This window comes from Opisthorchis viverrini (genome assembly GCF_000715545.1).
Source record: "Opisthorchis viverrini unplaced genomic scaffold opera_v5_12, whole genome shotgun sequence".
In the NCBI taxonomy this organism is placed as follows: domain Eukaryota; kingdom Metazoa; phylum Platyhelminthes; class Trematoda; order Opisthorchiida; family Opisthorchiidae; genus Opisthorchis; species Opisthorchis viverrini.
Window position 1 is genome coordinate 1929672 of NW_008751668.1, and position 13526 is coordinate 1943197.

Genomic DNA, 13526 nt, shown 5'->3' on the forward strand with positions numbered 1-13526 from the left:
GGAAAGTATCACTTTCACACTTGACACCGTCCAGCTAAGTGTGGAAAAAATTCGAGGTAAACGTATAATGACCGAGTGCATGTGAATGGCTTATATTCAGGTAATGCGGACTGATTTGAAACGATGCAACTGATCGAAAAGAAGTATTAATGTAGCAGAACCTCTCGAAAGAAGTGAGGGGGTCAAATTTTGTTGGATGCTTGCTTGTGGTGAATGCGAATGGCTGGCAGTGTATCTAATTAGCCTCAGTGGAGTGAGTGACCGGACAATCGTAGACAGAAAATAGATGAAATCACGTGATAAGATTGCCCGATCCGCAACGTATCCCAAAAAGTATATAACTTGTTCAGCTGTAGCACCCTTTCGGTAGCAAGCTGCCATGCCACTCGAAGGAAGCACGAGGGCTGGGATACTTCCAATTTGCCCAAACCTAGACAGGAGAAGTCGAGAAGCAGAGGTTGGGTTCGAACCACGGACCTTCGGTCAGTAGATTTGAGCTCTAACCACTGAGCCATCTCACCCCCTAATGTATCTTAATGACAGTTAGTTCCGGAGTCCCCAACCGTAGTATTTCTGGGCGATGACGACTTTATACACAACCAGGAAACGACAGAAAATGCTATATCAAAATTGGTAGACACTCGTTGTCTCATCTTAGTGTGCACTGCTACCTTGTCAGCAGCTCGGTTGTTGTTTCCCTCAGGGTTAACCGTGGTTTGACACGACACGAAACCTTGCATACTAGCATGTTGCAATGCACTAAATTACACCAGGCCGCACCGCGCTAATTGATTAGAATTAGCTCTTTCATGTTATTCACGGTTGTGCCCAAACGCTTGTGGCTACTTCACACACATTCGGGTTCTACGGAAGATCTCTAAATTGGTGTGGGGCTTTAGTAAGCAGTGGGTCAGTGTTCCGAAAACAAGGACCCAACAGAGGGAGAAATAATCAACTCCAGACCTGCTCGATGGTAACATGGACTCGACTAGGCTCGTTTCTACTCTCAAATGAACCACCAGTCTAAAATCAGAACACATGATTTCGACAAGGCTCAAAAGTCCATGAAGTGACCGTGAGGGTGAATCTCGAATCAAGACCATGACAGACTGACATTTCCACGTTCAGTCTGACCACTACGACAGGTACTGACTTTCAAACATCGGCTAAAAATTTTCACATTCCAGGTTAGTATTCACGCATTGTTTTGCATCATATTCAAGCGATGTTTGCGGCGGACGGAGCACCGAAGATGCATTTTACGCTTTGCGAGGCTTTTGTCTGTTTAGGCATCACTCAGTCACGTGAACAATCACGCCGACGAACTCGCATACACTACATTCATCACTGGAAACCGGCAGCAAATACAAGCTCAAGGTCGGACAGAACAACCTTCAATCTCGTTTCCAACAACTGGTACGGAGCGCGAGATACAGAGTTTGTGACAAAAATAATTGGATGAAATATGGTGGGGAGTAGTCATGCGTCAACAGGAGCTGTAGGACATTACGGACAAACCGAACCATACCCCAGCTAAGTGATTGCTAAGGCGCAATAGTCCAACAGCAGTACACACAGGTGTCGCAATGGATGATAGAAACAGATTTGGGAAATAATTTTGATCTTTTATTATCTGGATATCGTCCTCTCCATGAAAAAATCGTCTCCAGTCAATCATTAGTTAGTGTAGGACAGATGGAGAGTATGGTATGCTGCTCCACGAATACTCCCGTTTGCAAACAAAGTTAGTTTTGACGGGAGACCCAACTGAATCCAGCTGAATCGCGCATTTATGATGGTCAGCCTCAAATGAATGTGTTGCACGAGACCGCTTCATGTTTCGTTGTCTAGGCGCAACAAACTACTCACAAAGTTACTGAAAGTCCTCCGAAAGCCCACGACTGATGCATGTTCAGCGAATCTCAGTGGATGCCCCTAATCAGTGTGGAGAACATAAGATAACGAAGATTTTGAGCCGGATGAACCTTGTGCAAGGGATCGTGCCAGATTTAAGTGATTCTGCAGATAGCAAGATTGAAGCCATCGTGAACAAATTTATGGAAAGTAAACTTGCAAGCGCGGGTATGCTCCTGTAAAATAGTGTTCGGCTCGGAACGACACTACTACGTCCCTGGTTCCACAATGACAACGCGCTAACCTCGAACGGCAAAATTGATACAACCAGCAGTCGTATATTTACAACCCTATATTTCCTAGGTGTATACAAAAAACTATAGGTCTATTTTTTGTTTTATTATATCAAGATAGCCATTATCATATGTACTCAGGCAAGGTAGGATGTGGATTCTCGGCTGTTCCGCAGGATCTACTGGATGTAGCCAAAGGGAGGGGACGTCAAGGATACAAAAACAACAAAAACAAGTGATACTCATACCCTTCCCATTGCTCGCAAAAGCTCGCAGGCGGTCTGCACACATCTGAGCGAGGGAGAACTGTAACACACGGTGAATTGGATGCCTGCTTCCGCAAGACTGCGTCCGGTTTCGGCTGCAACAAACAGGCCTATTTGGGTCACAGGTGAATCCCAAACATAGTCCATAATGTCCGCACGAGGAGGCAACCACGGGGGTAGGTTCAGGTTGACGCGATGATAGATACCTAAAAAAAACAGATGGCAGAAGGGAGTGCCAAATTCTACTCTCAACAAACAAGATTGCAAAACACGTCTATCTTTTGGAAGAAACCCCTAAATGCGAGAACAAGTGTTATCAAGTGCAATCTCTTCTTCATGTACTTTGAAGTCATACATCCAAATACGCAATAGCATCGAAGGCATTCATCTTGGGACAATTTGGAAAGACAAATCGCAAATATCCTAAATAATCGAAGTGAGAGAAGTAGAAGGAAGAGTAGTCATCATTTGGATTCCACTTGACCTCAACCCCCCTCAAACTAAATTGTCGGAACACTCACAACCCCACAAAGACTAAGGAAAATCTAACAACGGCACCCGAGGCGAATCATCAAGTGAAGCACTCTGAAGTGGAAGATTAAGGAACAAAAAGCGATTGGAACTAATTTGGAACCCTCCAACACATCGATTCAAGATTTTGGCACCCACACTAGCCGACAAGAGCCATTAATTGACACTCAACACTGATTTAGTCTGAAGAGAACTTACTGATTGGTTCCCCGTCTGTCTTATAACCTGGCCAATTTTGTGACCTGTTCACTTGGCCTGATGAAGCTTTTGTGTCAAAAGCGAAACGTTGCCCAAATAAAAACTACCGATTGTTTACCAAGCTCTTCTGAAACGATGACTTCTCAATCGGTTCCAAACTTTTTCCAATTGATCGAAGTGAGAAGTTTGTTTCTTTGAGGTTGATATAAATGGTACGCTACATATGCACTATGTCCAGGAACACGTCAATATCACATGGTCACATCCCTTCCGAAAACTTGACTGCATTAACAAATATCGAGGACAATGTTTCGACAACTCCTCCACCGGGTGAGCTACAACTGTCCTTTATACTAACTGAGTCGATAGCTATTTGATTCGATGAACCGCATAACAGTCGATTACATAGGCTGATGACTGTAAAATGGATGTATCTCAACTCACGACTTAAATTCGTTGCCATTTGCTGTAGAAGTGTCAGAAATCGCAGTGGTTTTCGTACAGGAATAGGAAATACCCTTTAACTCTCTGTATTTACTCGGACCTGTTGCCCCAGCTTCATAAACTTCCAAGCTCCATCTTTCTGAAAGTGTGTGATTCCATTCTCCTTAGACAGAAAATTATAGATTTGAGATTTAGTACTTCACAACCGACGATCCGCTGGTTGAATAGCTTGCCATCCAGGCAGATTTCTTCCAATTGAATCTATCGTAATCTTTCTCACATGTGGCGGTCGAAAATGATAGTGTCATTTCACCACTAAGATCATTGTTCTCCAAGTTAACAAATGTTGCGGATGTCCTGATAAACAGGTCTTTCAAAGTCAGGAACATAGTGTAATTTGGGCTCTGAGTGGTAAACAGGTCAGGTGAAAATAAACGTAAAGACAAAAGTGTAATTTTCCATCTCACAAATACGCATACGGACATACAGAAGCACGAACACCATATTTCGGTTAAGCTGACTGTGTCTACCCGGTAGCTTTCGACAGGAACAGGGAGTGTCGATTCAAAGCGTGACTATAGTTGATGTGGCGATCCGTCTTCACAAACGGTTGTCAAAATATGACATTGTACCGGCACGTAAGCCGCCTGCACTGATTCATTCACAAGACGGAACTGATAACAAGGATAAGGGGTGAAAGAAATCGGTATTACGGCGACGCAGCGTTTTCCGGTCCCTTTGAAGTATGCTCAATATCCGCTATCCCGTTCAATGAGGTGCTTCCAGTCCTCATGATGGCAACGAGCCTATGAGATACTAAAAAACGTCCTCTAATGCAGGATGTTGCTTTTAGTCTTTGCTGTGCTCCGGTACGGAGAGCGCATCTGGTTAATCCAAGCACAACAGGGTTATGGGGGAGGGAGACTAAAAACCTAGCTCGCATCCTTATGGTTATCACAGTTTTACCTTCGCAGAAAGACAACTCTCAACAGTTACTGGTTAGCAATGACCGTGTACCATAATGAACAACGCGTCCAACGTGCGTTGGTGAAGTAGTGGTTACACGCTCGCCTCGCATGTCAGATGTCGGGCGTTCAAATCCCGGCAAGGCCATTGGATATGCACTGCTGATGAGCTCTAATAAGAGCGAAACTCGAATCCACTGCTTGCCTTTGGTATGGACTCACCGGAATAGTTACACCAGGACAGGAGGACGACCGTTCAAACGAGAGTGATATGACCATGAACAAATTGATAATAATGTCGATAAGCCCAAAATTAGAAATAAAAATATCGACATATCAGAGGTTGTTTCGGACAACAGCCTCTGTCAGTAAGTCACGCTTTAAATCCTGGACTGTAATAAGCTCGTCCTCAGAGTCCGCTGGCCAATGATTGATGAAACCTCTGGCGAGTTCCAACCAAGAGCTGGTTTAAACCAGCTACAATGATCCCACAGGCTACACTAGCTGTTACAACACCAGTTACAACTATCCCAGGAATACCAAACGGGAACAGTCTACTTAAGATCACCGAAAAATGAAACTGTAAGCAATCGTATTATGAGCAAGTTAGAGGAGTAAAGTCCCATTGTGCTCTGCGACAAAAGTGAGACAGAATGTTTTTTCGAAGCTGTGGAATTTTCAGCTATGCTTCATCCAAGGACGGTAGAGATGGTCGGTCATAGTGACCTTATGCATCTATCGTCCAAAAGTTGCCCGTGACCTCCGGCAGATTACTCAGTATGGTAGAAAAAAAGATCTTACAGAACAAGAAATGCATCTTACGGACGTGGAAGCATCGCGACCTCTGTACCTTGGCCCTGCTGCCATTGGGCTACGCGAACTAGGTTGGAAAAATGAAAACTTAACCCTCTCTCGGGAAAAATCCCTTGGTAAAAAACGCCACCGTTTCATTCCGCATCTTTTTTAGTCAAAATTTCAACCTTAGGCATCTGAACTGAATTGTAGGCGATCTGGGCAACTAAGAAATAAGAGGTACTCAAGACGACACACGAACAGCGGACAGCTTCTTTCACTTACCAGTCTTGAACCTAATCTAATCGCGAACTCGACGGTCTCTTGTTTTTGAGTCTAGCAATTTAGTGGTTGTTTACTTCATTCCACTGAGAACAATGAAAATGAAAGATGGACCACTAACACCAATGACTCTTGAACACTGGTGCATTTGATGTCTGCACAAATTAGCCCGTATCCCTTATTTCACCAAAAGTTGACGCGTGTTACGTTCTCAGTAGACGAGACTCTACTGCGATAACCCTTCACATTGGGGCTCACAACAAACCGAATTCCGCTCCATAAGTCAGCTCTCCGTTGTCTCAATGGCGTGGGTGAGTTCCGAACCTGGAAACAATCCGTTTATCTGGACTGCTATTGTCAGGCGAACACACACAGCTAGACTGGACAGCTCCATCAGGGCTTGTGAAGATCCACGAGCCCGAAAGAATCCACCTGGATAGCTCCTCGACCGTGCCGTACATCTGATTAGTTGCGAGCTAACTGTTCAACTGAAAATGTGATCTAACCTGTTGAACCATCATCTTGGCCCTCGACTGCCTAAGTCCGCCAATTTCACTAACACATTAGGTACAGAGGGAAGGAAGAAATTAGGCAACCAGCACCGTACCGAAGCTTTCAGCACTTGGTAACAAAATGTGATGAAAACTAAACTAACCTTTTCTGTCGAAACAGCGTGTCATCCAACTACGACCGAAACACGCATCAACACGTTCTGCATGTCGCATGACAAAAAGCTGACGCGGTTTGGTGCGCAGGCTACGAAAGTAACCAAAACGCGTCTTAGCTCCTCCATGTGTAGGACTGATGGAAGGACTGCAGGGTACTGCCTGACCTGTGGTTGCCCAGTCGCCGCTGGATCGATCAGAGAGTGAAGACGGAGGGCGTGCAGGAGAGAAGGTGAACGGATTGGAAGTCGACAGAAGAGAAGGAACCCAGTAGGTGGGAGTTCGTGTATCTTTGTCACCCGATATCGAGGATTCCAAAAATGACGAAGGGGAAGACGCCAAGTTATTGGACGAGCTCACCGAATTCGACGAGTTCGTGGCGGATGCGGCGAAGCAATGCCTGCTCGGCACGACCACAGGGGGTGGACTGTTGGAGTCCTTGCTGCTTGACTTGATTGCCGGAGTACTGACAGTCGAGTGCTCGCTAGGTTGGCGGGATCGGGCACACGAGACCCAGACTGGCTCGTGATCATAGCCAAGTTCACCGGTACATGTGCCAGACGGCTGAATCGAATATGCAACCGTGTATAAGTTTTACGCAAGTAATAACAACTGGTGATGGGTTAAGACAAGAACCACTAAAAGAGGCTGACCCTAATGAGATTATTGCGGTCAAATTTGGCCATGTGTCTGAGTAGGCACCCTTTAAAGTGGAAAAAAATATAGCACTGCACAATATTCCTTGCTCATAAGAAGCCCCAATTGGGATCGCGAATCAGACCCCTTAGTTGGAGTTATTGCTTACTCAAATGTTCGGTCTAAAACGAAACCACAATTGTAACAACATGAACGGAAAATAAATGAAAAGACTGTAAGGATATGGATCCTCACAAGATTTTGAAGTTTTCTTCAAGTTGTGCGGACCAACGATAGACCTCTAAATCCGGTGAGGGCCATTTTCCTGTATTAACCATCACCCCTAGAAACTCAAGTCTCGGTTTCTTTATTTCCTGATGTAAATATCTGCAAATCTGCAACATTCTCATTGCTTTGCATTGCTTCGTTAAGACAGAGAGAAAGAACTCTTCCGTAAAATCATCTCACTATCGCAGCACATGTTGAGCTAACAATATGAGCTGTGTTCAGCCACACGACTACTTATCTGTCCTCAATCATCTAAGGGTAAAAGTCGATTCAATTAGCTTTACTTGGGGGACAAAATGAGGTTCATGTCAAGGGTCAAAGTGCCAAACACCCAAATAGTGGTTGTTTTGGTTCCGTCTAAGTGTGTCCTGTTCAACTGCTGGAGGGTCCCGCTAGTGCGGAGGATTAACGTCGGATAGTTACATTTTTCTCGCTGTTTATCGGTTGCTTTCAGAGGAAGTAGAGTATACCACCCAAATCAACGAATCAAACTCTCGACACGTGAATAAAGAGTCATAGATAAGCAGTAAAACGGTGGCACAGACAGACAGTGGGTTGGACAGGCAATTCAACGGGTTGTTGATGTGGTCACCGGGCTTGGTAATTGAATTACAATCGTTTCGTCAGCAAACGAGACGTCGTCAATGCCTGGTTGGGTGACCTATGCCCCGATGATACCTATTCGACTGGTGATAAGACGTCCGCAATCCAATGGCCACGGTTGGCGAACAGACCAACAAACACGGAGGGCGTAGTCGGAGATTCCATACGTAATTTTACGCTGAACCATGGATGCTTTTACATCTGTGTTAGGCAGCGACTTAAAAGCCATCCATAAAACTCAGGTCAAACCAGAAGACGTTCCTTAAGCTTGCCACGGATAACTTGATTCTACTGAGCTGCATTGCTACGCTCGATGATGAATTCTTTCAATACCAGTTGAAGAAATCAAGAGTAAGAGTTCCAATTTCCTGAAGATGCACGTCGAATAAATTGTCGATCCCAACAAAAAGTGGTAACACGGTCGCGTTTTAGAATTCAAAAAGAAGCAGCACATAAAAGTCAAGCGGAAAACCAGGTACTTACGGGAAGATAGGTGACGAAACGAGAATTTTCTAAATGCACACTCACAGCGCAAAAGGTACGAATAAAATGCAACTAGCAGAGGTGGGAGTCGCATTGAACAAGAAATCCTCGCATCCATTGCTGACCATTCCGATATGACAATATCCCTGTAAACACAATGATTGTCCAGCCTAACGTATCTTAGAATTGTGATGTGTAGGTGGGGGGACAATCGCGATGGTAATCGGTAACTTCGTTTCGTGAACCGGTCGTGAGAACCTCGCGAGAGAAACACGAAACCGGTTCAGACAATGACCGCGAGTGACTCGCGTCGCTGAGCGAATGCACGCACTTGACCAAAACAACTAACCTGTTTGCTACGTGGACCGTTTGTAAACTTTTCGGTGGAAAACTGGAAAACTGAGTCGATCGGTATAGATCTGCGTAAAAAGGGGAGAATAGGGAAGGCAAATAAATCCGGGTAGTTAAACATCTAGCATAGAGTCTGGATTTACTGTCGAACACCTCATTTATTCAGCGAAAGAAAGCAACATCAGAACGGAAGTCAAACCACTAGGACATGGGTGCAAAACGGGAAAAAGTGCTTGGGATATGTTGCACACCTTCATTTGAATACAGAATTAGGACTGCCACAAAAAAAACAGTGTGATTACAACGTTACTAAGCATAGAAAAAGACAAACTTCAAAACAGCGTGGATGTCAACGCACAACAATTTTTCCAGCTAGTTCTCTAGAGCTAAGTCTAGTGATTCGAACAAATTGCTAACAAAAATGTCATTAGGTGTGTACAACTTAATTCATATTTTTCCGCTCTCGATCTGGGCGAACCAATAGGCAATTTTCGATCAGGCAATAAATGACTGACTGGTCTGAGAATTCGGCGATCTCGAATCGGACGTCGAAGGGTCTTAATGCGTGGGGTTCTAGCATAAAACACAATCCGCGCGCATTGAAGTATGGGTGGGATGGCAAAACCATACTTACACCGTGCCGTGCGGTGAAACTAATGCGCACGCAGATTGCAGGACTGGTGTGAGAAAGTGTTCTGTAACGAGCGCACAGTGTGGGCTAGGGTGAACATTTTCCAGAGTACGGCTGGACCAGTGGATCACCTGATCACACGACGATGCACTCACACAGAAGTAAAGCAGGTCAAATTGCATCACTGGCCTTTCCGTTCCTGCAGGTAAAGTGTGGGCGATTGTCACGTAGGGCAGAACACACCTAATAGATGGTCGGAAGAGATAGATCCGTCGTTGATCGGCAAATCAGCTGGCTCGTAGTGTGGTGACCGGGGTAGCCACAGATCACATAGTTGACTGGTTGGTATCGTCAATTGTGCAAACACGAGGCCAATGAAACAAAGGGACAGAAGTAAGTGGAAACGGACAAGACACCTAAACCTTTCGAAAACACTGGCACGACGCAGTGCTCACAATCTGCACGGTTTGCGACGGAGCAATCGGGAGGCATCTGACGAAAGCCACGGGTTTTTTGGTGTGACGAGGCGTATCGGATAAAAGTGGGAGGGAAACAAAGCCCGGAACCGCGCGCTGGATGAAATGGAGGGGAACGAGCTGGTTGGTTGGATCGGAAATAACACGGTTAATGCCCATTTGCACCACAGCGGGCGGCGGACTACATAAAATTGGCAAGCATTTTCAAGACTATAAATTACCGTGCGAACAAAACCTTCAGATGGAAATACGCTTAGAATTCTTTAAGTGAAAACAGTGTGAGAGACACGAGACAGATTTTAGCGAAATACACTCATTTGCAGACAGGCTTTACGAGAGACCCACCTGGAACGCAGCTGAATCTATGTCTGGAAACATGACAAACGGGAGATGCAGCTGGGTTCCAGGTGAGTCTCTAGCAAAACCAACTTTGTTTGCAAATGAGTGCAGTTCGCTAATTTCGTGCAGTTTGGTTTCAAGTAGAACATGAGGTTGACGGAAACTCGGAAACTGCGCCTACCTGATGAGTCCCAAGAAGGGCGAAACCGGTCGTGGGCTGTCGAGGAGTTTTCAGCAACCTTAAAAGTAGTGCATTACAAAAAGCCAATTTTACTCTGTTCCGTCACCGGATGGTAAATCGGTATGTTGAGTATACGTTACGGCAGGTAACGCAAGTCCATCAGTGAACGTGTTCAGCAAATTATCTGATCCAGTCTAGTCAAGTCATCACAAGGACGTTCCACCAGCATTCATGTGCATACCGGTATGGAGGGACCGTGTACATTTTTTGGCAACTAATGCATACTGCGGCTCAGAAGCGTTGGAATTTGAGTCGAAATGCTGTAATTCGGTTGACATGCGCACGTGCAGAAACGGCTTTAAACAGCCGGAGTTTATGGACAGCTCAAATAAGATAACTGCTACCGACCGCTTGAACGCAGTCAAGATGAGATGGGCAAACCAATCACAAATTCGCCTGTTCAGAAGTGACAGTCCGAACGCATCCAGCTTGAGCTGGTAGGGGAGTGGTAACACGTTCGCCTTGCATTAAAGATGTTCAAATTCCAAAGCCCCATACGGACTGCTGATGAGTTCTACCAAGAGCAGAACTCCTTCATCGGTGTGGACCCACCAGAATAATTGCTCCAGCATAAGACGAAACGACAGTGAGGTGGACGCAGATTGTGCGAAATCAAATTCCCTTTTAAAACCGAAATTCTTTAAGGGGACCGGCAACTCAAAATGATTGGCGAACGAGAACAGGCAGTGGGAAAAATTGCCACCTGCTCCATAAACGATCAGGTTCATCGGTTGCTAGAGTTGTCCAAAATTTTAACTTGTGGTGAGATTGGTTGTTCTGCGGTCTATCTTAATCTTTTGTAGTGGTTCGGTACGCCGGTTCGGTTTGACTTACGATAGCAAAAGTATAGCATATTATTATCGCAGTTTTACCTACAATGCTCACGGAAACTTAGTATGTAACGTTGAGACCGACGACTGCATAAAACATGAAGGGTTCAAGCGAGAGAAGAATGCGTAACATCGTTTGCCGAAACCAGTGCTGGTTCCCATGCCCAGTGGCGGAAGCAGAGAGGTAACCTGGCAGAGGGGTATGAAAGAAATCACGAAACGTCTGGGTGCTGTCGGTGCTACTCGCCTTCCAGGATGGGGATCGCGTGATCCGCACTTTGCCTGGTTAGAGACGCTGCAAAATGTGGCTGCCAACCGATGTCAGTGGCGTTCTTGTCATCAGTTTCTATCCAAATTGTCTGAGTGAGTGTTTGGAGGTGTAGGCACCTCGGAATGATTGTAGTAAGCCAGCACTAAGTCCATTCCCCATCCACCTTTATTTTTTTCTTCACAATAAGGCTTTCAATTGAATCAAGGTTGTATGGCAGCGAAGCATCGGTATTGAACACTGATATCATGCTGTCGAAAATGATGATGCGTAACAAACTCGACCAGCAGGCTATCAACAAGTAGAGCAAGAACATGATATTCCCTACAAAAATAGACGTCTCTATGTTGTCAAAAATAACGAAGCACCGTTGAAGGTCGCACACAATCTAGATAACTAATCTCCCGTACAATGCTTCGATATCAAACGGACGTCTGTCAAAGGTCCACTGATCTTGTAGGTAATGTGTTCTGTAAAGGCAATGCATTAACTTCTTGTTGCGGGCAGCCGGCGCGGAATTCAATAAGTGGTAGTACTACCCACTAGACTGACTCGACCTAAAACTGAAACGCATTTGAGTGAACCAACTAGGGGTCAGCCATCCCAGCTAGATGTATTGGAATTCACCTCCTAAGGCACGGTGAGATCCGGCAGAATGTTCGTCAAAATCGAAGAGGACATCCTCACTAGTTCTATCATAACAACAGTGTAGGAATAATCAAGCGGTGGTATGCAGCTACAAACTCTTAACATCAGGGTTTCTCACACCACAGAAGCAGCATTTCTCACAATAGGGCTCCTTTGTCTGCTGAACAAGACATCAAACGACAGCTAATCCTCAAATCTCCCTTCGCACGCCGCCACTCCAATGGCGTTGAGGCACAGAACGGAGCATCGAAAATGCTAAGATCCATTGCATATCTTCATGATTTTCTTTTGGTTAATTTCACTATCCCCCTGCTTGAAAACTGCGATACAGGGTTCGAGTCACGGTATCCGCTAAGAATGGGCGACATGCTAAATGCCGCCACGATGGATGGATCGACACACACACACACACACACAGATCAAGTGTGTTCTGTCCTATGCGACCATAACTCATGTACCGTCTGCCGGACAGAAAAGGTGAGCGAAACAACTTGGCTTATTTTTCATAAAGGAAACTACTCACAAGTTTGCAGCCCACGATCGGCTTCGCCTTTCTTGGGGCTCATCAGGTAAGCACAGTCCTCGAGTTCTCGTGATTCTTATGTTCTATTTGAACCCAAATTGGGCCGATTTGGATATATACATTTACTTACATGTGAATTTAATTTTCACGAGGGACTCAACTGAATCCCTTATTTACGATGTTTTCCAACTGAATGTGCTGCATAAAGATTTCAGTTGGTACGATATTTGAGATAAGCTCGTTGTGTGGCCTGCCCAGGTGGTCCACCAGCCCAATCATAAGGTGAAAAATCTCCACACCGGTCCACTGCGTCAATGTTACGGAACACCTGTTAGGCTCACTTCACCTTATCAGTCCACATGCACATTAGATTTGGAACGCGACAGGACAGTTACAGTCTCTCACTCCCAGTCTCAATTCGTGAGATGGTCTAATCTGCTGTCATTCTCACACGTTGAGACTGCGATCTAGTGTGACACCTGTCATGATCAACTGATGTCTGGCCAAGTCTAATGTGGGAATGCTCGCCTGAGCTGAAAAAAAACAACCAGAGGTTTTATTGCATGGATATCCCAAAAGCTGGACAACACACTGTCGTACTGAACAGAACGCTCAGCAACTGACAGCTCAGTACCATGGTTCGAAATTGTTCGAATCACTAAGCGGAAAGTGGGAGCATGGACTCCACTCATTTAGCAATGTGGAAGTATGTGTGAACGGCCGATGATGTTAGCCATTCACACAGGTTCGTGTGCACTGTGTCCAGGTAGCGAGCCAATTGAGTGTTCTGGTGATGGAATTTTGCAGTGTAGCGGTATGGATCACGGGTCAGCAGAAGTAGGTTCAAAAATTTTCCAACAACTGTATGAGTAGTGTGTCCCGTCAAGGATACAAGTGTCCTTTCAACTGAAACACGAAG

The 13526-nt window shown here is 45.3% G+C and overlaps 1 protein-coding gene across 1 annotated transcript in view; it reads right to left on the reverse strand.

Moving 5' to 3' along the window:
• T265_01146 (hypothetical protein) overlaps positions 1–13526 on the reverse strand; it is a gene marked incomplete at both ends in the record, with an annotated part of 65789 nt that overhangs the window by 8764 nt on the left and 43499 nt on the right. The window contains 3 exons of the mRNA XM_009165107.1: positions 2396–2619; positions 6281–6854; positions 8650–8719. Coding sequence (XP_009163371.1) covers positions 2396–2619; positions 6281–6854; positions 8650–8719 — 868 coding nt within the window. The remainder of the gene's footprint in view (positions 1–2395; positions 2620–6280; positions 6855–8649; positions 8720–13526) is intronic.